Source organism: Melanerpes formicivorus, unplaced genomic scaffold (genome assembly GCF_026170545.1).
Source record: "Melanerpes formicivorus ecotype bairdi unplaced genomic scaffold, bMelFor1.0.p_v2 SCAF_46, whole genome shotgun sequence".
In the NCBI taxonomy this organism is placed as follows: domain Eukaryota; kingdom Metazoa; phylum Chordata; class Aves; order Piciformes; family Picidae; genus Melanerpes; species Melanerpes formicivorus.
The window spans coordinates 5,495,287-5,523,232 of record NW_027142398.1 but is presented as its reverse complement, the minus strand read 5'-3'; the positions used below and the strand labels follow the sequence as shown (position 1 = coordinate 5,523,232).

Here is a 27,946-nt window from a genome sequence, read left to right as displayed (position 1 = left end):
GTATCCCGGAGGCTGCAGCCCCGGAGAAGAAGAAAGCTGAAGAGGAAGGCTCTTGGAAGCCGCTCCGAGAGCCTGATCCGAGGTGAGATGCGTTCCAGGGCTTGCTTTTCCCAAAAAGCCACCCCTGGATGGAGGACAAGCCCCGCTGCCCCAGGTCGGGAGGGAGGGTGCGCTGGGAGGAAAGAAGGAGGGAGGAAGAGCCGGAGAGGAGGAGGAGGAGGGTGGGGGGAGGAGGAGAAGGAGGGCAGGGGGAGGAGGAGGAGGGTCGGCCCGGCCCCGCCGCCTCCTGATTGACTCCCAACTTTCTGCTCCTCCCTTGCATAAACTTTCTCGTCCCTGCGCCTGGCTCCGTGCGCGGACCCGGGAGTCCGCCGCACTCCCCGCATTCCTGCCGCACTCTCCGGCCCGGCCCGGCCCGGCCCGGCCCGGCCCGGCCCCGCTCCCACTCCCGGTCCGGCCCCGGTCCGGTCTCGGTCCCAGCACCCGCGGCCGGCCCAGCCCCTCCGAAGTACGGAGTAGGTAAGAGCTCGCCGGGAAGACTCCCAGCCCCCTTTCCACCTCCTCCTTCTTCCTCCCGGCCCGCAGCTCTTCGCCTGCACCGAGCCCTGCCGGAGTCGCTCCCTCCACCCCCAACCCCCGGCAGCCCGGTGCCGAGGCTCACCCTGGGACTCTGCTGGTTTGGTTGGGTTGGGTTGGGGGGGTGTGCTTGTTGGGAGAGGAGGGGGAAGTGGCACAGCGAGCATACCCCGAATTATCCCCAACCCCTGCACTCCCCAGGTCTCCCCCCACCCCCAGGTCCTCAGGGTCCCGCCCTGTCGGGGCTGCGCTGTGTCCCCGCCGCGGGCGCATCCCCGGGCTATAGGGTTACAAAGGGCCCTTGTGTAGGATATGGGCTACAGGCTGGAGCGGGGAGGGGGCGGGCGCCAGGACATTATATATAGCGATAAACCAGCTCCGGCTGTGCCCCCCACTTTGGGGTGGAGGTGGCCTGGGTCGGGGTATGGGGGCTACACGCAATGTCAAATTACATGTGTGTCACAGGCATGTAGGGGATGCCCAGGGGCTGACTGGGTGCTGAGCACTTTGTGCCTCGTCATAGGGGCGCATTGCAAAGGAGGCAGCAATTACGGGTGTCATTTTCAGCAGTGTGTCATCTTTATTATTATTATTATTGGTGTTATTGGTGTTTTATTTTTACACCCTACTTGGATTTGGGATGGTTGTTTTTACCACCCTCCTCTCTTACCACCTTGGAAAGAAAATAAAGCCAAGCCCTTGCAGTGCCACTTACCCTCAAAACTGCTCTGCAACACCTTTGGCCTTTGCCACCTGGAAAGAGAAAACAAACATATTTTGGGGAAAAAACATCTGGAAATAGTACTGGAGGCCGTACTATGGCAGTGGGCACCTTAGCTCCCCATGGCTGTTGGGTTGTTGGCAGGGGAGGGGCGAGGGTGCAGCTTTTTGGTGCGCTGTGGGGAGCTGGGACAAGCACAGCCGGGCGAGCGTCCCACCGGCAAAGCGCTAATCTCCAGGGTCAGGCGCGCTGGGGTATTTTGGGCTCCGGCGTCCTCTCTCCCCTCCTATCGCTTTACCCCGCGTGGGTACGTGCGTGCTGTGAGTCAGGGCTTTGGCACTGCCCAGCCACCCTGGGGGGCCCTGCCAGTGGGGCTGCCAAACCCTGAGTCCCCTTGGTTTTGGGGTGCTTACCATGACAGATGAAGAACTGAGGGGCTGCCAGGCTGGCAACCCCTATCCCATGCACCCGCTGGCCCTGGGGGCATCCATAGCCTCAAAGCCCTTCCTCACACCCAACTTTTGAGGTAGGTTATTTCCCCATGGGTTAGGAGGAAAAGGATCTCCAAAATGGGTGGTCACCAAGGTCACACAATGGTGAAGCTAAGGGAGGAATAGATGGGGGATGGTGAGGCTAGGACCCTGCTGGCAGGGTGCATGACAGTCACCACAGCACTGCCTGAGCAGTGTTTCTGGCACTTCCCTACCAGAGAGGATGAGCAGGATTGTCCCTTTGGGAGAAGGCACTGGGTTTGACCCTGTTTGGGTTGACATGGGGGAATGTTCCCGTACCCAGGGGACCTTGGGTACCCTGCACGCTCCCTGGGGCAGACAGGAGGCTGGCACTGCACTGTCTTTCCTAACACAAATAACCCTTGGAAAGCGGTGGTCTCCAGCCGCACTGCGTAAGTGACACCCAGGTGTTTAGAGGACCCTTGTCCCAACTGCGGTGGTTGCAACACTGATGCTCAGCTTGGATGCCTCAACTGGGGCATTTTGGGGGTCAAAGGGCTGCAGAGATAAACATTCCAGCAGCCATCCCACATCCCCTTCTTGCCAAGCTAAACCCCCTCCAGCGTCCATCCCCATCAAGAGAAGGGCATTGCATCCATTTCACATGACACATGGTCACTATTTGTCATGATACCAGCAGCGGCATCCTCTTTTAATTGCCATTTAATTCCCATCTTGCCAGCACTGAGCGGGTCAGGAGGCGAGTTCTGGTGTCCCAGTGCTGTGCCAAAGGAAGGAGCCTTTTCCTGGCAGTGTTCAGGCAGGTTATGGCTGAGGGGAGGTGGGGGTGGGGGTAGTAATCAGCTGTAATTAATGTATTAAAAAGCAAGCAACCACAAGGCTCCCGTCAGACGCAGCGAGCACGAGGCTGGTGGCAGGTGAGATCAGAGGTGGGAGTGGTGCAGGCACACAGTGGCTGGAAAGGGGGAGAAATGGGCAATTTAGAGATGTTTGCAGGGGAAAAAATGTGGACTTATGCCTTAGTACCTCTTCTCGTGTCCGTAGGAGCCTGTGAGGGTTGCAAAGCCCTAACCAAGGGTGCTGCTGAGATTTGTGTGGTGAGAGCCATCCTTGAGGCTCTTGTGGGGTTGGGATTCATCTGTCCATCAATGGATGGGACACATGCTGTCCAAAAAATGGCTCATCTGTGGGAGCTTCTCTCTCTTATTAAATCCTTGATGGCGATTGCAAGGGGCTGACAAGGCTACCGTGGTGTTTACAGCACCTTGGGTGCTTCTGGTGGATGGAATATAACCAAAGATCTTTGGAGCTCCTGTCCCCAGCTCTGAGCTCCTTGCTCCTGCGTCCAAGATGTTCCTCGGGGTCGATGCCCATGCCAGAGGCTGATGCCAGGCACCTGCATGTTGCGGTTGGGGCAGGCACCTGAGGCGCGTGGGCGTTTGCTGTTGCCACCGTCACGTGGCGGCTTATGAAATGTTTTTTTGGAGGGAGGGAGGGCAGGTAATGATGGGGTGAGCAGCCGGCGGGGCCATGCCCCGCGCCAGCCTGCAGCAGGCACGCGGCAGGAGCAGCCACCTTCCCCCCGCCCACCACCACCACACACGCCTCAGTGATAACGCACGGCCGGATCCTGCTGCGGGTCTGGACATGCCGATACAGCTCCCAGTGCTTCGGTTTTCCCCACCTGTGAAATGGGAGCAAGGGGCCCCAGTGAAACCTCCTCATGGTGCTGAATGTGGTGGTGGGAATTGGGGGGCAAGTAGTGCCAGGCACTATTCTGGGGTCCTGGTGCAGCTCTGCTGTGAGCATCTGTATCCAAGCCCTTTCGTGGGGACAGGCCATGGACCACATGGTCTCATCCTTGGGGGTGGCAGCTGGTGGCCCTGTGAGGGTAGCATTGTGTAGGGCTCTGCATTGGCACAGCCAATGGGATCCTGCAGCGGAAGGGCCCAGAGAAACCCAAGTGTCTGCACAAAGTACATCCATCCTGGTGCTGTGAATCCACTGGAGAGTGTTTGTCCCCTTACCTTGTCCTAAATGGATACAACCCGCTGATGGTCCCCAGTGTCCCTTGTAACATGCCATGAGGCAGCAGTGGCACTGAAACCCAGTGGGCACTGGGTGTGTGTCATGAGATGTGCCAGGTCTCAGCCGGCTAATGCCAACCCCGAGGTTAACCTCAGCCACCCTCTTATGAGCCAGAGGCACAGAAGTTGACTTCAGCAAGAGTGCTGGGAAACACTCGCCCTCAGGTGGCTCATGGCTGTCGAGGGAGATGAGAGTGATGGACGAGGCTGCTTTGTCCCCTTCTGCCTTACTGAGGGTGGGGATCAGTGCAGACCTGGAGTGTGTCCTGGCAGAGCTGCCCTAGCTGCAGGGGGGGGGCTGGGGATGGGATGGCAGAACTGGAGATAATTTTAGGAGGTGGGCAGAGCCTGGCAGGAAGCAGCTGGCTGGAGGGCTGTGTTGTGGTGCCCATGAGCATCGAGAATGAGCACTGGGGGCCCTTGGCTGTGGAGATGTGTCAAAGAGGTGGCCCTGCATCCCACTGTGGGGAAGAGCTGTGCCACCGCTGATGGAGTGGTGACAGATGTGGGGACACTCAATGCCCTAGACACATGGACTCCGAGCTTGGTTACCCAGGACACGCTTGAGTATTGTGCCACTCTGTGCCTCAGTTTCCCGGTGCCGTCTTGCTGGCGCTCCTGCTCGGTGGGGTGCGGTGGAGGCAGGAGAGTTGGCCGGGCTCGGAGATCCTCGCCTGGGAGCGCCAAGCCTTATGATTTCCCCACGACTGTCTCCTTCTTGCTCCTCGTAAAATTAGATCCAGCTGTTCACAATAGCCACTAAACTTCTCTCCGGAAGATGTTCAAAGTTTACAGACGCGGAGCGGCGCAGCGTGCGTGGAGGATGGGCTGCCGTTCCCATGCCAGCTCCTCGCCGCCCGCCCTTCCCCCAGAGGCAGCCAGCTCCTGCCTTCCCCCCTCCCCGGCTCAGGCAATTTGGCCTTTGGAAAAAGCACACCCAAAACCAGGCACGCGAGCCCCCGACCCCAGCGAGCGTCGGGTTTTTATTAGCAGGAAGATCTGGGCCCTTTGCAGGCCAGAAGCAAAGATCTGGGTGTCAGACCCAGCTGTTGCCCTGCCCTGCTTCTTGCCTGTGTGCTTGCTGGGTGACTTGGGCAGGGTGATAGTTTGGTGGCTGCTTGGTGCTTGTTAGGTGGTTGCTGGTGCCTGTGCTCACTTATGACATGAGTTTGGGCTCCAGCTCTCAGATGGGGTGGCCACTGTGCCCTGTTCACCTTGCCCAGGTGGCATCACAGAGTGGAGGGTCAGGGTCTGGCTCCAGCGTCAGCGTGTTGTCCAGGGGCTAGCATGTCTTTCCAGGGACCAGCACACAATGCTGGGCTCTCCAGCAGCTCTCGGGACATTCTGCTTGCTGGAGCTCCTTCTTTTATTCAGGGTCCTGCCTTCATGTATTTTTAGCAACTTTCCTCCCCAGGGATTCCAGAGCCATTTCTCAAGCTGCGGGAGCGGGAGCAACTGTGCCCCTTTCCAGCTCTCAAATCAGGCAGTGGTGAAAGGTGCCAGGAAAAGGTGTTGCTCTGCCACAGGCACCCGCTGGGCACCCGCTGGGCCAGTCTGAGGTGATGGCATATCATAAAATGGTGCTGAACCCAAACATCCCTTTCTGGGAGTAAATCAAATCACCGGTGTGGATTGTGTGGGGCAGCACCTGCCTGCTCTGGCAGCTCCCATGTTAAATGCAGGATCCCAGCTTAGCACTGCCACGAGTGTTGTGAATTCACTGCAGGGGTGATGGTGGCAAGATGACATGACTGTGTCACAGAGTCACAGAACGGTAGGGCTTGGAAGGAACCTCTAGAGTTCATTTGGTCCAACCCCTTTTCCAGAACTGCATCACTAAGGCAGGCTGCACAGGAGCATATCCAGGCAGGTTTTGAATGTCTCCAGAGGAGACTCCACAACCTCTCTGGGCAGCCTGGACCAGTGCTCCATCACCCTCACCACAAAGTGTCTCCTCATGTCACAAGTGTGCTCCAGACTCTGGCAGCCAGGGACATCACAGTGTCTCAACTAGGGTGGTAATGCCTGACAGTCCCCCCCACTGCCTTGTGTCTCTGGTGCCTGGTCGGGCAGGTTCATATCTGGCACCCCCACACCCCAGTGGGTCTCTGCCCATGGGTGCTCAGCTAGGAACACAGTGATGCTGGCCCTGGGCTCCAGTGCAGGCAATAGGTGCAGCTGCTCCCTGGGCAGGGTTGGGTTTCGTGGGGGTGGAAGGCGGCTGGGGGTGGGTGTGAAATACATTGCAGCCTTCCTCCTCCTCCTCCTCCTCCTTCTCTTCACCTGGCAGCTGATATCCCCCCAGAAGATGTTTTCTCTGGCCCTGCTGCCATGGGATAAAATGGGGTCACAGTACCTGAAACTTCTCCATGGAGATATTTATCCTCCCAAGAGTGGGTCTGAGCACTGGCAGGGTACCTGGGACATCAGCTGACTGCGAGCAGAGGGCTGCCTGGCTCTGGCCTCCCCATGGTGCTTCCCTCACCCCACAGACCCATGGCTTCCCCATGGGACAGGCAGTGATAGGAGTCCCAGGGAACTCAGGACGTGGGGGCCACTCCCAGCTCATCATCAGTGGGAGGCATCCCAGGATGGGTGTATTTTGACCCAGTGGCAAAGCAAACTCTACAGTCCCCAGCAGGTGCTCTGCCCTGTGCTGGCCATGCCATGGGCCACCAACACTGGAGATGTCACAGGATGGCCGTGGCCCATCCCTGGCAGGTGACTGCAAGCCTGTTGTTTCCATCCAGCTTGTTTCATAATGCAGAGAGCAATTAATGCTGCAGAAGCTTTCTATTTATGCGCTGCTGGGTGAAACGCCTCGGCCCAGCTGGGCAGGGCAGCCCTAATTGGGCCAGGGAGGCTGGGTTACAGTGTCCCTCTGTCCCCTGCCCTCAGGTCTGGAGCCTGGAGGCTTGAGCAAAACTGGCTCGGGTCCTTCACCAGCTGAAACCCGGCTCTGCTGCTGCTCAACCAGGGCTGGAGGAAGAGGAGGAGATGGAAGGTTGTTCTCCACACCGTGGTTCTGCCATTATGATGGAACATCTCAGGATGTGCCCTGTGGTTTGCCTGATCCCTTCCTTCCCCCATGCCCAAATATTTTTGGGGCAAATCTCACTCCTGTTTTCTCCTTACTGACCCACAGCTCTTTGGGTCTGAGCATCCTTCAGCATTGGACACTGAGTGAGGACCAGCTGCATCCCAACTGGGCAGGAGCTCAGGGGTTTACTGCAAGATGGGGGACCTCTGGCTGTGGGGCTGTGGGGGGCACGTGCCTGGGGTGGCCCTGGCCACACCTCCAGACCCTGATGGGATGCTGCCACGTGTCCATCTGTAGTTTCCTCGCTCCGATTACTTCCTGAGCTGCCTGCCAAGCAGGAAGGGACAGGAAGTGATAGAGGGGAGGAAATTAGTTGGGCTGTCACATGGGGAGGTGGCCTGGAACACAGGGGGCTCCACCATCACCCAGCTCCCCAGCTCACAGCAGGGGTCCCTTCAGTGACTGGTCATCCCTGTAGGAGAAGTGCAGACCTGCCTGGGAGGGCAGCCACTGTTCCCTTCTCAAGCTGGGGAATCCCTCACCGCAGTCCAGGAGCTGCTTGGAAGAAGAGCATGATGTAAACAAAGCTCCTTCTACCACCCTCCCTGCTCCACTGCATCTCGCTTCTCTGCTGCTGTCGACCCAAATGGGTGCTGGTTGTCCCCAGGACGGCTGTGTGACAGCCAGGAAGGTGTCCTTTGTTGGTTTGGGGCAAGATGTGAAGTAGGATGTTCCCAAAGGGTCCCTGGGTGAGCTGCCAGGGTTGTGGGGCTTCTGCAGAAAGCTCTTGGCTGTTGCTAGGAAAGTGACACGGGGTTGTGCTTGACCAAGCCAAGAGCATTTAGGCTCTGTGTGTGGTGATGGGCTTGGCAGTATCTTCACTGGTGTGTCATGGTCTTGCTGGGGTCCACTGAAACATTAACGACCCCTGACTGGAACAAGGAGCACATTAAGGAAGGCCTCTGCCTGCCAAGAAGTTGTTGTTGGACCCCAACCACAGTTCTGCTGAGCACTGATGTGCCAGGGGGGCACAGGGAGGAGCTGAGATGCCCCAGAGCCTGAGCTTTGGAGTCTTGCAGAGCTTGCTGTGTGACAGAGCAGCCTCTCTCTGTGTCCCACAGGAGATCTGTCCTTAGGGACCTCACTGCAGTGGGGCCAGGGCCCCACTTCCCAGCCTGCCCTGCTGTCCTTGAGCCCCACCTGCTCAGCACCAGGGGGAATGTGAGCTCCTTTCACCCCGTGGTGTGGGTGCCACCGATCAGTGACAGGAAGGGAGTGTTAGTGGCCTCACACATCCCCTTGCCAAAGCTGGCACTGGTGGTGGTGCTTTGCCTGTGCTGTGCCACGCCTGCCCAGGCTTGTCCGTGAACTTTTATCCTTTTGCCTTGGGGTCTGGGCACAGCGAGGGAGGGAGCAGGGCTGGATTGCCCCAGGCATCCCACATGGGAAGGCGAAATGGAGCTGGGATGCAGCTGGACACCCCCCCTCCACCCCCATCACCTTTAGAGAATCTGCTAGTGGCTCCTGCAGTGTCTCCTGCACCATGGGGGATCATCCCATGGGGTCCTGGTTCTGCCCTGCTTTGGGTTGGAGTAGCCCTGGGTAAAGAAGAGACCTTGGAGGCTGCTCTGCCCCATATCTTGTTCCCCCAGGTGGTGCCAGCTGGGTACATGTTATGCTGCAGCAGATGCTGGTGGCCATGCCCTGCTTCCCCAGTGTTTTGAAGGGGTACCATGGCAATATCCATGCTCCCTTCTTCCAGTTTGCAAAGGATGGGAGTGTGGCAGCCCAGAGGTGGCACTGCTGATGGCCACAGTTCCAGATGGAAGGACAGGGGTGGCCAGTGCCACTGAGGAGCATATTAAGAAGCATCAGATCCCTGTGTGGTGACGCTGGTCAAGGTGGAGCTGGGTGGCATGGCAGGGTGGACCATCACCCACATTGCTTTGGACAGACCCCAGTTCCTTGCTGTGTGCTCCAGTGCAGCTGGGCCACAAGCTTGGGGTTGTATAGGGGCTGTGCCTTGTGGTGCACAAGGGGGGGCAACACTTTTGGGGCTGAGCATGCTAGGGAAGAGGAACAGCTCCCAGCATGGGGACAGGGTGTCTGCCTGTGTCACAGCCCCCAGCTCTGTGCTGTTATGTCCCTTTGCTCTCTGCTGCATACCCCTGACCCGATCCTTATCACAGCTGGTTGTGCTGGTCCCAGCAGCACCCTGCTCCTGATCTCAACACCTGTGCAAGGTGCCCTCTGCGCCCCTCTGACCACAGTTGCTGTCTCCAAAGTATTTCCTATCTCCCACTCCCCAGCAAACACCGAGCTCCCCAGCACTTTGCACCCCTCCTCTTGCTTTTGCCAGGTTAGAGCCTTCTTGTTGCTTCTCTAGGCTCTCCAAACCCCAAGCAGCTTGTGCTGACCTGCATCTCCACTGCCTGCACAAGCTCTGGGTTTCTCTGGTGCCCCCCACACGTGGTGCCAGGGCCAAGCACTATGAGCCCATGGGAACCTTGTTCCCTGGCACAGCCTTGCAGGGACATAAGGGCTGCCCTGGCAGCATCCTTCCTGCCCACTGTAGGCACTCATCCTGCACCCACTGGGTGATTTCACAAGGGTGTAGCCCCACTCCAGCACCCTTGGGCTGGAGTGTGGCATCCCCCAAAGGCAGAGTGAGGAAGCTGGGTGCCAGGGCTCCCTTCTGGCATGGGTGCCAGCAAGCATCCCTGCTCATGGAGAGTAGGCATCCCCATAGGGAGCAACCATCCCCACCACGTATCAATGGTCCGGGTGTATCCAAACCCCACTGAGATGCCTGCACGATGGGAGGGGGTTTCTCCCCCGGGTCCCTGGGAAGCAGCTGGGAGGCAGGAGCTGGTGACACGTTTTGCGGCAGGTCCGGTCCCCTCCCTGCCCGGAGCAGGTCTGGCCGCGGCCTCCCGGCAGGGTGGCCAGCCCCGCCGGTTCGTTAATTGCTCCTCTCGGTGTTTTGTAAGGGCTGGGTGGAGCGCGGCGCTCGGCCTTGCGTCAGCGCCGAGCCTTGCACCCTCCCTCCAGGAAATCCAACCTCTTGGCCTGGCCTAAAGCAGGTTCAGTGGAAAGGGAGGAGGAGCTGCTTCCTCGCACCTTGGCCCTGGCAGCACCCTCCCTCCTTTCCCTCCTTCTCTGAAAAGTCAGGGCTGGGATTTCCCTGCTGGGGAGGACACAGTGGGGTGGGTAGGGGCTGGGGGTGCTGGTGGGGGCATGTGCTGTGGCCAGCATGAGGATGGTGACCCTGGGCACTGGTCATGCTGCTTGTTCCAAACTGGTGCAGGCAGCCCTGTAGATTTGCTCTCAGCCCTATAGCTTTACCTCGAGCCCTGTGTCTTTCTCTTTAGCCCTATAGCTTCCCCCTTGGCCCCAAAATGCACCTCCAGATAGGGCAGGCAGGGGCTTTGGTTGGGCCCAAGGATGCTGCAAGGTCCCAGACCACTGTGGGATCTCAAGGCTGGGATGCCACGGTGCATCTAAAGGGGTCTTGGGCTGCCATGGGGCTACTGTGGGCTCCGGGGTCACTATGTGGTTGGGCAGCTGTGGTGCAACTGGGAGGTCTCTGCTTCCCCCACATCTGTGGGTTTCCTGAGCTGGTATGCAGGCTTGGGCTGCCATGGTGCATCTGGGACTCAGCACCTAGCCAAGGCAGCTGCATGCCCACTGGCATGGAGCTTGGCTGCACTCACTGAGCTGCAGGGGGACAGTAAGGGGAGGGTCCCACTGGGGCCATCCCCATCTGTCACTCCCACTGTCCCTGCCCAGTGTCTAATTGTGATGTCCCATTGTGGTGTCCCACTGCCCTCCCATCTCCAATACCCTCCTTAGTGTGGACAGCAAGCAGGGCTGCCCCACAGAGCACTCTTGCAGCAGGCACCTCAGAGTGCCATGGGATGCTGTGTGCCACGGGATGCTGTGTGCCACGAGACTAGGTGTTCTATGAGATTTGGTGTGCTGTGTGACTCAGTGTTCGACAAGATTTGGGGTGCTGTGGGACTTGGGTTGTCACAGAACTCAGCATGCTGTGGGACTCAGCATGCTGTGGGACTTGGGGTGTTTTGAGACTTGGCATGCCATGGGACTTGGGATGTCACAGCACTTGGCGTGCTGCAAGACGGGGTCTCATGAGACTTGGGGTGTTGTGGGAATCAACATGCCACAGGACTAGGGGTGTCTCTGGACTTGGTGTGCCATGGGTCTTGGGGTGCTGTGAGACTTGGCGTGCCGCAAGACTTGTTCCATGGGACTTGAGGTGCTGCAGGACTTGAGGTGCCATGGTTGGTGGAGCATCACAGGACTTGGGGCGTTGTGGAACTCTGTGTGCCATGGCGCTTGCTGTGCTACGTTCCGTAGGACTTGGGGTGCTGCAGGACTGCGGATGTCATGGAAGCTGGGGTGTTGTGGGACTTGACATGCCACGGGACTCAGGGTGTCATGGGGTGCTGCAGGACTTGGGGTGCTGCGTGCCCTCCGACAGCGCTGCCGCCATCGCTCCCTTGGCCGGCTGGCTCCATCCTACAATCCAGTTCTCCTTATTTGGCCACAGCGCTCAGCAAGAGGGAGAGCGTCAAACGGGGGGGGGTGACGGCGGCAAGGGCGGGCGGCGGGGACCCGAAGGGGGCTGACATCACATTGCGGTGAGGGAGTGAGAGATGAGGAGGCTGGGGGGGAAGTTTCTTTTTTTATAAAAGGGAAAAAAAAAAAAGGGGGCAAGGAAAAAAATAAAAAAGGCATCCTTGGAGCAGGCCTGAGCCAGTGGCTGCCGCTGGAGTTCCTTTAAAAGGAGATGTCTGCGCTGGAGACCTTTGTACACTCCCAGCCCATCCGGGAAGCGCAGCAGAGCAGGAGACACCTCTCTGCTCCCACCACCAGCAGCTGCCGCCAAACATGTCATTGCAAAACGCTGTGCCGAGAGCCGAGCAAAGGCAGGAGGAGTGTGGGGGAAGGCTCCCTGGCATCACCCACAAGCCAGGGTGCACCCAGCATCTTGCCTGAGCATCTTCAGGGCAAGGGGCCTCTCGTGGTGCCAGGGGTAGGGGCTGTGAGAGGGCTCTGGCCACCTGGTTCCCATTAGTGGGGTCTGGCTCAGCATCTCCATTCAGATCCCAGATCTGCCTTTGCCAGGTGCTGGAACAGGGATTTGGGAAGGATTGGGGATGCTTTCGGGACTGGCTGGGTGGCAACAGTTACTGATAACAGGTTGAGGGGGGTTGCTGCCACCAAGGTGTCACCCATTGGTGTTATGTGCCCCAGTTCCTCGTATAGATCATGTATCCCCCTCGTATCGATAATAGCATCTGGGCTGTTTCCATCCAAACTTTATTCGAGTGGACCCTAGGTGGTCACTTGTGGCTTAGATTTGCGGACGCTCATGAGAATCGTGGCTCTGCCCCAAGGAAAGCCTGTCTGTGTCTCTGGTGCTCCACATTGAGATGTTGCTCCCAGCTCTGGATGCCACCGGGGTCAGGACCAGACCTTGGGCCATGCTGTTTCTGCAGCCCCATACCCACATCAAGAGGTAAGGGTCTAACTGGTGTCCCCTGTGTCCTGCCAGGTTGTCGCGTGTCCGTGGGGGCTCGGGGTTGGAGCCCAGAGCAGCCAGCACCATAGCGTCCAACAGCTGGAACGCCAGTGGCAGCCCCGGGGAGGGGCGGGAAGATGGCCAGGACGGCATGGACAAAAGTCTGGACAATGATGCCGAGGGCGTGTGGAGTCCGGACATCGAGCAGAGCTTCCAGGAGGCACTGGCGATCTACCCCCCCTGCGGCCGGCGGAAGATCATCCTCTCGGATGAGGGCAAGATGTATGGTGAGTGAGAAGGGCACGGGCAGGGCACCGTGCTGCCGCCCAGGATGGGCAAAGTGAAACCTCCCAGCCCAAACCCACAGCAGACCATTGCCCTCCAGCACCCCTGAGTTCTGAGAGCAGCTTCACTGGTTGCATCCCAGGACTGGACCGGGGAGGTGGCAGTGACCCACGTCCCCTCCCTCTGTGCTGGCTCTCCCTTCTGTCCCTCCCTCTCTCGGCCATGCCGGATGGACTGGTTTGGTGAAGCCGTCAGGCAGGGAGTGGGCAATGGGCAGGGAGCGGGTGCAGGACTGCGGGACCAGTGCCAGCCCTCTTGCTCCTGTGCACCTCTGCATCACTCCCCAAACCCTCCCCAACTGGACCCGGTGGCAAGGGTCACCTGCCCACACCGAGACACTAGCACCCTGCTCAGCTTTCAGTAAGTGCTGGCAGCAGCAGAGCTGGTCGGCCTTCCTGGTACAGTGAGTCTGGGGGAGGTCTCAGCCCAGTTTCTGGTGTCATAGGATGGCTTGTGCTGGAAAGGACCTTAAAGAGTACCTTAAAGACCTTAAAGAGTTGTAGCCCTGTGCCATGAGCAGGCAAGGGGTGGTGCTGGCACAGGGTGTATGGTGCCACCAAAAAGCAGCCAGGTAAGGGCTGTGCCTCCTCCTCTCCACCTCTGATAGTCTCCCCACCAGGTGACCTCAGAGCTGGGGACAGATTACCAGGTCACCCCACGGTGACCAGGGACCAAGGCCAGCATCTCCATTCCCAGCTTCCCAAACACACCTTCCCGGGATGCTGCTACCGGATGCTGTTCATCCAGCGCCAGCAGAGCAGGGCAAAGGCAGCATGGCTTTGTACAAAGCGCTGTGCCACTGTCCCTGTCCCCATGCTGGCTCCCAGTGCCACCCCACTGGTCTGGGCCTGGTGGCCGGGGTGGGGGAGCAGAGGGCTTCCCAAGCCGGTGCATTGTTTGGATTTCTCCCAGAATAGCTGAAGTGCCGGGAGCCCTGCGCCGAGCCCCGACCGGTTTTTCCAGCCTTTCGGAGACATCTGGCAGCTGCTTAAAGAGGCAGCACCCCCTACCAGCTGCCTTTCATCTCCCCCCCGGCCCTCCCCAGCACCCCGCCACGGAGACCCCCAGGATTCCTGGCCAATGATGGGCAGCTCACTGGGACCCCCCCTGAACCACCAGTGGCACAGGCAATGCCAGCATCCGAAATAAAGCTGTGTGGATGCTGCTGCCTTCCACTACCCCCCAGTTTTTGGGGGGTATTCCATGGGATGCCCATGGCCATGCCAGCCTGTGCCAGCGGTGCGAGAATGGTGAAGCAGGTGGGAACTGGAGGATGGGAGAGGGTGCAGGACAGGCACTCGCTGCCTGTTGGGTTATTTTTAACCCAGCCAGTCCAACTGGTTCACGTGGTGGTGTCAGGGGAGAGGAATTTGAGGAATGTGGTAATTTGGAGGAGGACGGACATGCCCTCTCCGAGGGAATGGCATGGGCCAGGGCCAGGGTGAATCACCGGGACAGGGACAGGCATGGGGATGGCTCCAAGGGTGCAGCACTGCGTAGTGACTGGGATGAGGTGTGAGGCAGGATGGGTGCAGGAGCTGCTTGGCACTAGGCAGTAAGTGCTGGGCACTGCCTCACCAGGGTACATGAAGGCACCCACATTTCTCTCCTGTATTTCTTTCCCATGTTTTCATCCGTATTTCCATTATTTCATTCCCACAGGCTGAGTATGGGTTGGGAGAGGATGGGACTTGGGCATGACATGTGCAGAGTGGGATGCTGTACTACTGGGTCAACCCCAACTGGGGCTCAGCATTGTGGTCCCCGCTGCCTGCACTCTTTGGCTATGAGCATCATCACCCCTGGGCTTGAAGGCCACCCCTGGGGACCTGGCCCTCATTAGGTGCTGACTGAGATCAAGGAGTCAGGGCAGACTGAGTGTAGTGGGAGAGATGGGAGCCATGCTCAGTGCTTTGGGGTGCCCCCATTGCCAGGACTCGTACTGGACACCACCTCTAGGGCTGGCACCCCATGGCACAACCATCTCCACGTGCCACCTAGTCTTGCCTGTCTGTCCCCATGTGAGTGTGTCCCCCGCCTCCAGGAGAGCCCAGTTGCTCCGGGGCTGGGAGGGGCCTGGTTGGGGTGGAAGGAGGAGGGGGGGGTTTCGACTTTTTTTTTTTTGGAAGGGATTTTTTTCTCCAAGCTGAAGCCCTCTCCAAGGGCATTTCGACAACTTCCAACCGCAGCCATCTGGTCCATTAAAATAAATCTGGCGTGCCGGGCCGCCCCCAGGCGCGGGGGGGGGCGGGGGGGGGCGAAGTTTGGGGGCGGGGGGAAGCCAGGGCCCCACAGCAGAAAGCTCCCAGCTGCTCTGACGTTTGAATGTCGATTTGCCACAGCTGGCCCCTAAAATGTGGCCCAAAAGCAACTTCTGCTTCAAATTAGACCCAGGACGTTAGGAAATACTGGTGGAAAGGTCAGCATGGATCACAAACGGGAAGTGGGGTGCCCGACTAGGGGCACCCCATAAGGCCTGAGAAGGATTGTTGGGACTGGGTTCATTGGCTTCCCCCCAGGATGGCTTTTGGGGAGGTCTTTGGTTGGGGCCACTGCTGTGGTGGGGGTAGCTGAAGGCGGCCACCTCTCCCTTGGAGCCCCACTGTGTCTGGGAGGAGCTGCCAAACCCAGTGGGTTGGGGGTCACAAGGTGGGTCTCATCGACTTGGCAGGAGGAACTGGCCACCCCAGTATCCCCTCAGGCCACCTTCACATCCCCTTGGGCAGGACAGCTGTCATGGCAGCGCCATCTCCTGGCAGTGCCTCTCTCATTACGGACCAACCTCATCAAGGACCAGCATCATCAGGCCAGGTGGGGGCCAGAGATGCCTCTCGGGGCCAGTGCCCCTGCCCCGCTGTTTGCCCGGGGCTGACCCCTGGCTCTGCCCGCAGGTCGGAACGAACTGATCGCGCGGTACATCAAGCTGCGGACAGGGAAGACACGGACGAGGAAGCAGGTGAGACCGTGGCTCTGCTCCTTCTCTTGGGAGGGCTCGGGGGGTGCAGAAGGAGGTGCCCGGTACACCAGGGTGGGGAGTGGGTGCCTGGCTGCGTCGCCTGTCCTCTGAATCTCACTGCCCCTCTGGAGCCACCGTTGCTGCTGGCAGCTTCATCTGTGAGCAAACTGCCTTGGGCTGCTCTGTCCCAGTGGGGTCATGGGGATGGCCTGGAATCTGGGATGTGGGGGCAGAGTGCATCAACTCCCACCATGCCTGGCTGGGGTTGCCCCATGTGTGGCTGGAGCCCTTGAAACCTCCATCCCATCAGCAGGTTCATCTCCTTGCCGCTCTATCTGGATGTGGGCACTGTTTCCACCTCTGCCCCTTGCCAAGCTTTATGCCAGATACCATGATGAAGGCACTGCCAAATCCTCATCCAAGCCAAGGGACAGGCTGTGCAGGGCTGGGGTACTGCTACTGAGGGATCCAGAGGTACTGCAGAACCTTTGTCACAAACTCAATGCCCTGCAAGGTTAGGTGGTGGGGCAGGCAAGGATGCTGGCAAGGCAGGGGCACACAGTGGTCACAGAATCCCAGCATGGTGGGATTCAGAATGGACCTCTGGATATCACCCATTCCAACCCCCTGCTAAACAGGGCACCCACAGCAGCTTGCCCAGGATCGCAATGGCCAGGGGTGGTTTGGAAGCTCTCCAGAGGAGACTCCACAGCCTCTCTGAGCAGCCTGCTCCAGGGCTTCAGCACCCTCACACCAAAGAATTTTTTCCTCATATTCAGATGGAACATCCTGAGTTCCAGTTTGTGGCCACTGCCCCTTGTCCTGTCACCAGACACCACCGAGAAGAGTCTGTCCCCATCCTCTTGTCCCCAGCCTTTTAGCTATTGATGAACACATGGACAAGGTCACATCCATCCCAAGTGCCAGCCCTCACTGCACCCTTGTTCCAGAGTCCAAACCTGTCTGAGGGCTGGATTGTTGCAGCCTTCAATGGGACATGTCCATTTGTCACACATCTGGTGGCTCTTCCCTCCCCTACATGGTGGCCCCCAGCCTGTCCTCCAACAACTGTGATCCCTGTGCTGCTTGTCCCCACAGAGCTGGTTTCCCAGGGTGCTGGTGAGCAGGTGTATGTGTGGCATGGAGACACATGTTGGGACTGTTGCACCAGAAGTCCCCAGAAAGGAAGGACACTGGTCCCACTGAGGAGAACATCCCTCCAGAGTGCAGGATGAGGGACAGGTCTGGCCACTGTCCTTATGTTCAGATCAGTGTTGAATAGCTCTTGGTTTCTGGCTTAAAGGTTTGAGTGGCACATGGAATTGTCCCATCTGTGTCCTGGACAGCCTGGCCACTGGTGGGAGAAGGATCAGCCAAAATCAGCCCCAGTGGGTGCAGGGTCCCCCACGCAGGCTATGGGCAGGCACCTGAACCTTTCCTGCCCATACATCAGACCCTTTGGATTCTGCTCTGATGGGGTCATAGAATCATGGAATCATGAAGGTTGGAGAAGATCTCCAAGACCATTGAGTCCAACCCTTAACCCAGCACTGCCAGGTCACCACTGAACCGTGTCTTTCTGTGGATGGGCACTCAACCACTGCCCTGGCCAGCCTGTTCCAGGGGTTGACAGGCCTTCTGGGGGAGAAATTATTCCTTATGTCCAACCTAAACCTCCCCTGGTGCAACTTGAAGACATTTCCTTTCATCCTGTCACTTGTTCTTTGAGACAGGAGCCCAACCCCCACCTGGCTCCAGCCTCCTTTCAGGGAGCTGTAGAGAGCAATGAGGTCCTCCTTGGTCTGAGGGGCCCAAAACTGAGCCTAGTACTCAATGTGTGGTCTCACCATTGCTGAGTCCAAGGGGACAATCCTTACCCTGCTCCTGCTGGCCACACCATTGCTGATCCAGGCTAGGATGCTGGTGGCCTTCTTGGCCACCTGAGCACATATTGACTCATCTTCAAGATGCATAAAAACCCTCCTCTTGTCTTTCTCACCTGCGAAATCAGGAGCCCAGCGAATGAGGCAGTCCCTCCCAGGTCTCTCTTGGGACCAGCAGTCCTGCTGCAGCCTGAGTTGGGGTAACCTGGGGCACCCCAGGCCAGCCGGGCCATGTCCTCAGCACTGCATGCAGGCAGCACCTCATTGCACTCAGGGTTGGGGTGCTTGCTCTGTCTAGGAAGTCTCAGCTGCAGCAGCTTCCCTCCGAGGAGCTCCCCCAGGGCACAAGGGGCACAAACAAGCACCAGCCAGCGCAGAGTTGGGGCATCCCGACCAATCTTCTTCCTTCTAGCTTGCGGTGGACTCTCAGCAGCACCTCCAGGAGCATCGCCGCAACACCTCATGTGCTCCCCTCCCTTTTCCACACTCCCTTCTCTGGGGAGAGCATCCCACCTGAGGTGGGGACTGCATCTTCACGCTGTCTGTGTTTTCCTTTCCGAACGGCGTGGCGGGCGCTAGGTGTCCAGCCACATACAGGTTCTAGCTCGGAAGAAGGTGCGGGAGTACCAGGTTGGCATCAAGGTACGTTGGCGCCCTTGCCCAGGTGTCCGCGGCGGTGTCTTTGTGAGCATGGGCAGCCCCTCCTCCTTCCTTCTCCTCTCCTCTGGTTGACGGCTCTGCTGTTCCCCCTCTCCTGCTCTCTCTCTGCAGGTCTCTAGCCACTTGCAGGTTCTTGCCCGGCGGAAATCTCGTGAGATTCAGTCCAAGCTGAAGGTATGGCCCCCCGCCCTGCCTGCCCCCCGCCCTGCCTGCCCCCTGCCCTGCCTGCCGGCCACCCTGCCCACTCCCCTCACCACTAACACCCTGGCCTCTGTGGTGTGCTGCTTGCTTGCCTTTGTTATTCTCTCTTTTTTGGTGGTTTTTTCCTTCCCCCTCCCTTGGCTCCTGGGTCCAGATGGGTTTCTGATGGCACCCTTTTCAGCGGCATCATTGTGCAATGCCCAGAGAGAAATCCAAGAAGAGGAGTCCAGTTCAAAGGCTTGGTGAGGACCCCAAAGCCCATTTTTCACCCCTAGGAGGGTGAATTTGGGTGCCAAATCTCCATCTTCAGCCCAGACAAGGACCTCATCCTCCTCTGATGAGGCATAATGACTGTCCCCTCTTCTGAGCTTCTCCCAGGAGAGGAAAGACCTCCCCAGAGCAGCCAGGGAGGGAAACTGAGATTCAAGCAAGGGGTGCCAAGCCTTCCCCCACCATCTGAGACCTGGCCTCACTCAAGACAGGTGCTGGGGTAGGTGTAGGATGGTCCTGAGGGTCCATGCAGGCTGCCAGCCTCGCAGCTTGGGATGTTCCAGGGTCCAAACGCAGCCCATGTGGCACCTCAGGGATGTATGTGGGTAGCAGCAGGTCTGATTGGGCCATGCTGCTAGGGAAGGAGCACAGCAGTGCCAGGGATGGGACATGGCAGTGCCAGGGCAGCCTGTGGTTCCAGGGGCCAATGGAACCGAGCAAGGAAAAACTGAATCATCCTTTTCTCTGGTTGGCTTCTCTTTCCTTCCTTCCTTCTAACTGAAGCCCAACTAACCCTTCCCTAACCATGACCGTGAGCTTTGGGGGGCGGGGGGAGGGTGATGATGGGTGGGGACATGGGCAGGACTGGGGACATTGCCCAAGGCCCAAGGCCTTGCTTGAGCTGGACCCACACAGAGTGGTCCCCACTGCGCCTTGGGGACAACCAGCTCCTGACTGTGCTATGCAGCCCAGGATGCTCCTGGATTTATCCCTGCACTGTCACACTGGGGAGCTTCTCCTTGTGCAGGATCTTGGGAGACCAGGACCTGCTACCTTGCCAAGGCTCTGGAAGCCAGGAAAACCTTGTAGGCCCTTGCCATGACCTCAAGGTCCCAAAAGCATCACCAGCTCCCCATGACCCCGTCCCCTTACACCAGGTGCTGTGTCCAAGCCTCTGGAACTGAGACTGACAGCAGGGGCCACCATCAGAACTGGCAGCAGGAGCTAAAAAAACCTTTAAGCCCCTTGGCATGGCTTCATCAAGGTCCCAAAAGCATTACCAGCTCCCCATGGTGTCATCTGCTTGCCCTGAGTGCTGTGTCCAAGCTTCTGGCACTGAGGTTGGCAGCAGGGGCCACCATCAGCTGGCACTGGCAAATCATCCTTCCTTACCACACTGCACAGGGCAAGGGGAAGGCAGAGGTGGAGGATGCTGGTGGAGGCAGAGGCCATGATCTCAAGGTCCAAAAAGCAGGGGACATGACATCCCAAAAGCAGACACTTCACCATCCCCAGGGTCTAGGGATGGAGGCTGGTGTCCACACTGCCTGCAGGAATTTGTCAGGGAAGGGCCGAGGCAGAGATCCTCTTGAGCTGTGGATGCAAAACATCCCTTCCCAGCCACACTGGGAGGTAGAGCCCAGCACAGGCAGCCCTTTGCCCTCACCCAGCACTTGTCCTGTCGAATGGAATCTCCCTCCCAGCATGGATTCATCAGAGATGTTTTTAAGCTGCAGCCCTGTGCGTGTTGGTGCTGCCCAGTGTGTGGCTGCATGCCCACTCTCCTGCCCTGCCCCAGGTGAAGAGAAAGGAAACAATTCCTCCCTGAGGATGGTTCAGAGGGAAAAGGGAGGACATGTGCTGGGACCAGAACCCCCTTGTCCCAGTTAATGCAGCTGGAGGAGCAACCTGGCTCTGGGAACAACATCTCAGACACACCCCTGCTCCTGCCCAGAGCTGCTGAGACCTCTGGAGCAAAAAGGGAAAGGACAAAAAATTGGTGTCCTGTGTAAATGCCCACGTAGCACAGGGTGTGTGCGCCCAGGGTGCACAGTGGGAAGTTGGTGCCCAGACCCCAGGGCAGCCAGGTGCAGATGCCCTTTGCTGGGCAGGAGCCAGGAGGATCTTCCTTTCCATGCCCTGGCTGCACACACCAGGGGCTGCTGAGGGTGTTAAAGGATGCAAAAGCTTTTAAAGGCACAAGCCTGGCTCACCACAGCAGCCCTAGTGCAGCAGAAGGCTTTAGCCTCACCTTCCTGGTGGCATGAGCCCAGGCACTGATGCCCGAGGTCAAGGGGTTTGCTTCCCAAATCAGGCTGTGACAAAGAGCTGGGGTGGGGTACACACGGTGCCTGTGGGTGCCCACCGTGCTCTAACCTTTGTGTTTTCCTTTCTTTTGTGCACAGGCTATGAACCTGGTAAGTTGACTTTGTGATACCTTTTGTTTCCCATTGCCTTTTGTCCCTGGGGGAGCAAGGACCCCTCCCAGGCCCTTCAGCTTCTGTGCAGGAGACATTTGCAAGCTTCAAGCATTTGGGTGCATTTTAGGAGGGTGGGTGAGAACGCCCCTGACCTGGTCCCCTGGATAAGCTGCACACCAGGCTCTGAGCTTTGCAGAACCTGCTGGGCACACAGCTTGGGGGGGGGACGGTCTGTCTGCCCCTGTAACCCCTCATCTTCTCCCTGTCCATGCTAGGACCAGGTCTCGAAGGATAAGGCTCTGCAGAGCATGGCTTCCATGTCCTCCGCGCAGATTGTGTCGGCCAGTGTCCTGCAGAACAAGCTCAGCCCCCCACCTCCTCTTCCTCAGGCTGTCTTCTCTGCTGCCCCCAGGGTAAGGGCCTGGCCCCTTGTCACTGGGGGCTCAGGAGAAAAATTCTGGATTGGGGTGGGGTCCCCATGCCCAGGCTGCATAGGGGCCAGAGGGATGATGCTATCACCACCCTCTGCCATGGTTACAATGCAGGAGAGGGTTTGGGGGGGTCCCTGCAGTTTGCAGCAGGAGAGGAGGGGAATCTGGGTGGGGGGCAGTCAGAAGCTGCTGACTCTTCCTTGTGCTGTTCCCCCAGTTTTGGAGTGGGCCTATCCCAGGACAGCCTGGACCCTCTCAGGAGTAAGTATGAGATGCCCCCCACTGCTGTGCTGACTAGGACCCCACCTTGCTCGGGCTGGAACGACCTGGGCTTCATTAAACTAACGATGCTCTTTGCTTTGCAGCATTAAACCGTTTGCACAACCAGCCTACCCCATCCAGCCACCCATGCCTTCATCACTAGCCAGTAAGTGTCCTCTTTGCCCCCTAGCAGGACACCTTGCCAGATCCCACTTGTCCCCTGCCCTGTGCCACTGTCTTACTCATAGTCCACTTCCCAGATCTGTCAGGGGAAAAAATTTGGTTTAAACCCACAGTGAAAAGCCCCACAGTGAGCAGAATCTTGTTGCTCCTGCTGTGTTATCCCAGTCCCTTTCCACCCAGGAGTGGGACTGGCACTACCCATACTTTGGCCAAACTCCAAACCAAATCTCATGTGTTAGCCAAAACCCCCTGAAAAGCTCACTGCTGGGATGTACTGGGTGGGGGGAATGCAGTAAGGACAGCAGAGCCATGGTGGTGCAGAGTGGGGCCCAGCCCAGCTCACAGATGGTCACTTTGTGTGTGTGTCCCAGGTTACGAGCCCCTGGCTCCGCTGCCACCAGCCGCCTCGGCCGTGCCTGTCTGGCAGGACCGCACCATTGCTTCCGCCAAGCTGCGGCTCCTCGAGTACTCAGCCTTCATGGAGGTGCCACGGGACACCGAAACGGTAACAGCCCCCTGCATGTGACCCCATCCAGCTGGGGTGGTTGCCATCCCTGCTGCGCTTGCTGTCGTCATTACCAGGACCAGGGCAGTGATCACGCCTCTGTACTCAGCACTGAGGAGGCCACAACTTGAGTCCTGGGTTCAGTTTTGGGCCCCTTACTCCAAGAAGGACATTGAGGGGCTGGAGCAGATCCAGAGAAGAGGAACAAAGCTGGGGAAGGGTCTGAAGAACAGGACTGGGGAGGAGCAGCTGAGGGCCCTGGGGTGTTTAGTCTGGGGAAGCAGAGGCTGTAGGGAGATCTCATTGCTCTCTACAGCTCCCTGAAAGGAGGCTGGAGCCAGGTGGGGTTTGGGCTCTTTTCCCTAGCATCAGGGAGAGGAAATGGCCTGAAATTGTGCTAGGGAAGTTATAGGTTGGACATGAGGAACAATTTCTTTCCTGCAAAATTGGGCATGCATTGGAGCAGGCTGCCCAGGGAGGTGGTGGAGTCACCACCCCTGGAGGTGTTGAAGGGATGTGTGGACATGGCAGTCGGGGACATGGTGTAGTGGCCACGCTGGTATTTGGTTGGACTTGATCTTGGAGGGCTTTTCCAACCAAAACAGTTCTGTGGTTCTATCTGACCTCTTTGGGTTTATCTCACCACCACCATCCTTGTTCTTACAGTACAGCAAACACCTCTTTGTGCACATTGGCCAGACGAACCCCTCGTACAGCGACCCACTGCTGGAGGCCGTGGACATCCGCCAGATCTACGACAAGTTCCCCGAGAAGAAAGGTGGCCTCAAGGAGCTCTATGAGCGTGGCCCCCAGAACTCCTTCTTTCTCGTCAAATTTTGGGTACAGTGCTGGGAGGATGAGGATAGGGAGGGTTGTCCTTGAGCCATGGGCTTGTTGCAGCTTGGGCATCACTCCAATGGAGCAGAAGCATCCTGGGCAGCCCTGTCAGCTGGTGTGCCCTGTCTCCATCGCACGTAATGGCACCTAATGGGACCCTCTCCCCACTCTCATCTCTCCAGGCAGATCTGAACAGCACGATCCAGGATGGGCCAGGGACTTTCTATGGTGTCAGCAGCCAGTACAGCAGTGCAGAGAATATGACCATCACAGTCTCCACCAAGGTGTGCTCCTTTGGGAAGCAGGTCGTGGAGAAAGTGGAGGTGAGTCCCATGCGGCACTGCATCAGGAAGGGCAAGGAATTTAGTCTCAGGATGGAAGAAATCCCCAGAGCTGGGTGTAGGAGACATGGGTGCATGCCTACCCGTGGATAGGAAAGACATCACCATTTCCTAGTTGGCTACCACCTGCCCACCCATGTTTCCCACAAGATTTGAGGTGGCTGCTGACCTCAGCTGTCCCCTGCAGACGGAGTATGCGCGGCTGGAGAGCGGCCGCTTCATCTACCGCATCCATCGGTCCCCCATGTGCGAGTACATGATCAACTTCATCCACAAGCTCAAGCACCTCCCGGAGAAGTACATGATGAACAGCGTCCTGGAGAATTTCACCATCCTGCAGGTACCTCCTTGCCTTTTCCAGGCAGTGGTTCTGCTGCCTCCAACACAAAAAGGACACCAAACTGTTAGAGCAGGTCCAGAGGAGGCCATGAAGATGATAGAGGGCTGGAGAACCTCCTCTATGGGGCTAGGATAAGGGAATTGTGGCTGTTCGGCCTGGAGAAGAGAATGCTCCAGGGAGACCTTAGAGCAGCCTTCCAGTACCTGATGGGGCTGCAGGAGAGCTGGGGAAGGACTTTTTACAAGGGAGCTGGAAGAAGGGAGTTTCAGACTGGAGATTAGGAAGAAATTCTTGACAGTGAGAGTGGTGAGACACTGGCACAGGTTGCCCAGGGAGGCTGTGGCTGCCTCCTTCTTAGAGGTGTTCAAGGCCAGGCTGGATGAGGCCTTGAGTAACCTGGGCTGGTGGGAGGTGTCCCTGCCCATGGCAGCAGGATTGGAACTGGATGATCTTTAAGATCCAACCCAAACAATTCCATGATTCCCACCAGGAGCAGGGAGACCATGGCAGCACCAACCCTGCAATCCCCACTGTGTGCTGCTTGTCCTGGCAGTACCAAGGCACTATCTGTGCCTGAGCCCCTGTGACATCCCTTTTACCCCCCAAAACTGGGTAGCACATTTTAGGTGGTGCAATTAAATTGGCTGTGCCTGAGCCTGTGCAACCCCCCAAACCACAGCATCTCCTCAGGGGCTCAGCCCCCTCCTCACCTACTCTCCCCTCTGCCACAGGTTGTGACAAACAGGGACACCCAGGAGACCTTGCTCTGCATTGCCTTCGTTTTTGAGGTGTCCACCAGTGAGCACGGCGCCCAGCACCACGTCTACAAGTTGGTTAAGGACTAGGGGCCCCCAGGGACGGGGCATGAGGGGTACAAGGGAGGGAGGGGGCCACAGAAAAGCTGCCTGTGCCTGTTACCTTGTGAGAAGTCACTTGAAGAGAGGAAGAGGAGGAGGAAGAAAACCAATAGCCAAAAAAGACTGATTTGCAGTTGCAGATGTTTTCTACTTAGGAACAGTGTCTCTTTTTTTTTTTTTAATAAATAAATATAAAAAAAAAATTAAAAAAAAAAAAAAAAGAAGAAGAATGGAAAAAGAAGCAGAGGGAGGAAGGAAACCCCACAGCCGGTGCTGGATGAGAGGAGACCAGCTCTCGGCGTTGCCAACAAGGCCGGGAGCCCACCCTGCTGCCAGCAGCGGGATGTTGGAGTGGAGGACAACCCAAGCCTTCTTTCTGCCCCCTCCCTCCCTCAGCTGTGGTCCTGATCATGAGTGCAGAGAGTGAGTACGGATGGGCTGGAGGACGCAGCTTCATGCCAGGTCTGGTCCCAAATCCATTGAATGCATGGCAGTGGCTGTGTTGTTGGCATTACCCAGCAGAGCCCAGGCAGCGGTGAAGATGTGGGGATGGGTAAGGTGGGAGCAAGCCAGGGTAGGGTGGCAGCAAGAAATGCTGATGGGTACTGGCACCTAGGATGCTTCTCCCCAAGGACTGGCATCTGGGATGCTGCTTCTCTTTGGGTACTGGGACCTGGGATGTTCCTTCTGCCTAGGTATTGTAACCTGGGATACTCCTTCTCTACACCTGCCCAGGGCACCAGGGCCAATGGTGCTGAAGGCATGAGGGCACCAATGATGCAAACCGTTTCCTCCTGGCTCTATTTTTCTCTCCTTAAGTGCTTTTAGTACTTTTTAAAAAGACACCAAGCTTGTAATCAGGATGGTGCCCCTCTGCAGTGCCCCAGACCTGCTCCACTCCCACCCTCCATGTGCTAGTGACCAGAGGAGGTGATGCAATTGGGTTTGCTGAGTCAAAGATGAGGATCAGGCTTGTGTTAGAGAAGGCTTGGGCGTGTCTCCCCTCTGAGCAGCCTGCAGAACAGAGGAGTGACTTTGATGTGGCAGTGGGATCCCCTGAGCTCTGAGGGTTGGTGTGGGGAAATGTACCCCTGCAGTCTCTTGCCAAAGAGTAATGACAGTAGAGTGAGGGTGGGTTTGGCTCTTCACCCTGCAGGTGCACATTTCCTCTCTTCTGGGGCCGGGGCGTGTGTGTGTGCACGCTTTCACCTTTTTTGCCTTTTTTTCTGTGTCAGTTTCAGCTGCTCCCCACTGGCCTGCATCCCATGGGGTGCATCTGGGGAATCAGCTCCTGTGGAGGAAGCACATTGTGCAAAGTAGGGCGAGGCTGTGAGTGGGCAGAGTTTGGGACAGAGAGGACAGAATGGGGAGAGAGGACAGGAGGGACACCAGGACTGGGGTCTGGGTCTGCTTGGAGGTGTTTTTGTAGCAACAGCCCAAAGTAAGCCAAGACAGTGTGCCAGGCCGAAGACAAGGGCGCAGCATAGGGAGAGCATCTCTGGGGTGTAGGCAGAACGCAGAGGGACAGAGGTTGGGTTTGGTGGCAGTGGCATGGAGCAGGGTGGCAGAAGGCTGTCAGGAAGATGGGGAGCCTAGGATGGGCAGGTCTCAGGTTTATGGTGCTGGCAGGGGAGCAAAGGCAGCAGGAGCTAGAGTGCTGGGTGCTGTGGGAGAGCAGGAGTAGTTTGAGAGGTGCTGGAGCCTGGGACAGAGCAGGCAGGGGGGTTTAGGCTTGATGCTGCCAGGTGAGGAGCAGGAACAGTCCCAGAGTGCAGGAAAGGGTCTTGCTGCCATCACCATGCCACATGTCCCATGAGGCATAGGGACTTCAACCTGTTGCTGCTGGGAGAAGCCACCCATCTCTGTGGGATCTGCTCCTGGGCTTGGTGGTGGGGCTGGACAGAGAGCAGGGGGGAAAGAGAGGAAAAAATCCCAAGGAAGGCACTGGCATCCCATGGCAGGGCTGTGCAGGGGCTGCCTGGCCGAGTTCTGATATGTAGCATGTTCTGTTAGTCCTTTCATGGTTCTTTTCCTTTCTTCCATTTCACTCACTGACCTAAAACTCTGGGAATGAAAACTCCAAACTTCCTCACCATAAAACCCTGCTCCCAGGCCCACCAGGGCACAAAGCTCTTTGGTAACTGGACTGGTTCGTGTCGCCATCTTTCCCTCCATCCCAGCATCCCGCCTTCACTGAGCCTGGGGTGTGCCCTCCCGCACCCCATGCACACGCTGCTTGGTGCCCCCATGACCATGGCCAGGGTTCAGCCACGATTCCCCAGACACTTCCTCAACCCTTCTTGCCCCACCCCTCCCTCAGCCCCTCCATTCTCCTCGGTGTATTTATGAATTTCACATGAAGTACTGTTTTATTTTTTTAAAGACTTTGTAAAGCTTTCCAGGGTTACAGTCACCATTTTTAGAGCTGTGTCAGTCCACAATGTTAAAAATCCAGGGTTTTTTATGTATTATATTTTTTGTGTATTTTTTTTTAATCCAGCTGTGAGGGGTTGTATCATATATTTGTTGTGTTTACTGTACCTGTCCAACTTGGAAGAGAGGAGACTGTGGAGCTCCAAGAAAACTACAGTCTGCTGAAAAAACCAAACACCACCACCACAAAACAGACATTAAAATTATTTGTTCATGGGTTGGCTCAAGTGGTTCTGAAGTTCCTGTTCTTTATTTGATGTGGATTTCTCTGACATCCAAGACTCCGAGGGCTGCAAAATCCCCATGTATGGGTGATTCTGGGTGGTCAGGCATTGAAATAGGTTGCCCAGGGAGCCAGTTGAGTTGCCATCCTTGGAGGTGTTCAACAAATGTGTGGATAGGGCACTTGGGAACGTGGATTGGTGGCCGTGCTGTCTGAGGTTGATGGTTGGACTCAATCTTGAGAGGTCTGGAACCCTCAGCACAACAGAGACATGGACATTTTGGAGTGGGGCCAGAGAAGACTCTAGCAATGCTGAGAGTGCTGGAACTCCTCTGCTGTGAGAGCAGAGTGTCAAGAGTTAGGGTTCTTCAGCATGGAGAAGGCTCCAGAAAGACTTTCTGGTGACCTTTCAGTGCTTAACAGAGCCAAGAAAGCTGGGGACAGACTTTTGAGCACAGCCTGTTGTGACAGGACAAGGGGTGATGGCTTTAACTAAAAGGAGCCTCAGAATGGAGAGCAGAAATGTTTTACACCGAGAGTGGCGAGACCCTGTCCCAGTTGCCCAGAGAGGCGAGAGACGCCCCACCCCTGGCACCACTGCAGGTCAGGCTGTTTGGGTCTCTAGCTGCAGATGTCC

General features: G+C 57.4%; 1 protein-coding gene across 3 annotated transcripts; it reads left to right on the top strand.

The window, feature by feature from the left end:
- Nucleotides 1-305: 305 nt before the first annotated feature.
- On the top strand, nucleotides 306-27,313 carry TEAD3 (TEA domain transcription factor 3). Of its 3 annotated transcripts, XM_068159878.1 has the most exons (14): nucleotides 306-519; nucleotides 12,476-12,729; nucleotides 15,679-15,743; nucleotides 18,206-18,268; nucleotides 18,398-18,460; nucleotides 20,884-20,895; nucleotides 21,174-21,311; nucleotides 21,547-21,590; nucleotides 21,695-21,756; nucleotides 22,145-22,278; nucleotides 22,945-23,118; nucleotides 23,298-23,438; nucleotides 23,644-23,796; nucleotides 24,528-27,313. In XM_068159878.1, exons 2-14 carry the CDS (start codon nucleotides 12,594-12,596, stop codon nucleotides 24,639-24,641), a joined length of 1,299 nt encoding a protein of 432 aa, XP_068015979.1. In that variant the 5' UTR covers nucleotides 306-519; nucleotides 12,476-12,593; the 3' UTR covers nucleotides 24,642-27,313. The 3 variants fall into 3 exon arrangements, with proteins under 3 accessions (XP_068015979.1, XP_068015981.1, XP_068015980.1); XM_068159880.1 differs by lacking the exon at nucleotides 18,206-18,268 and having other exon boundaries at nucleotides 307-519; XM_068159879.1 differs by lacking the exon at nucleotides 18,398-18,460 and having other exon boundaries at nucleotides 307-519.
- Nucleotides 27,314-27,946: the final 633 nt, after the last annotated feature.

Excerpts from the sequence above, each read along its gene's own strand:
- TEAD3 (XM_068159878.1), top strand. The coding sequence starts at position 12,594 with ATGGACAAAAGTCTGGACAATGATGCCGAGGGCGTGTGGAGTCCGGAC. Across the intron at positions 21,312-21,546 it reads TCTTCTCTGCTGCCCCCAGG|TTTTGGAGTGGGCCTATCCC; the intron begins GTAAGGGCCTGG and ends CTGTTCCCCCAG. Across the intron at positions 21,757-22,144 it reads CATGCCTTCATCACTAGCCA|GTTACGAGCCCCTGGCTCCG; the intron begins GTAAGTGTCCTC and ends TGTGTGTCCCAG.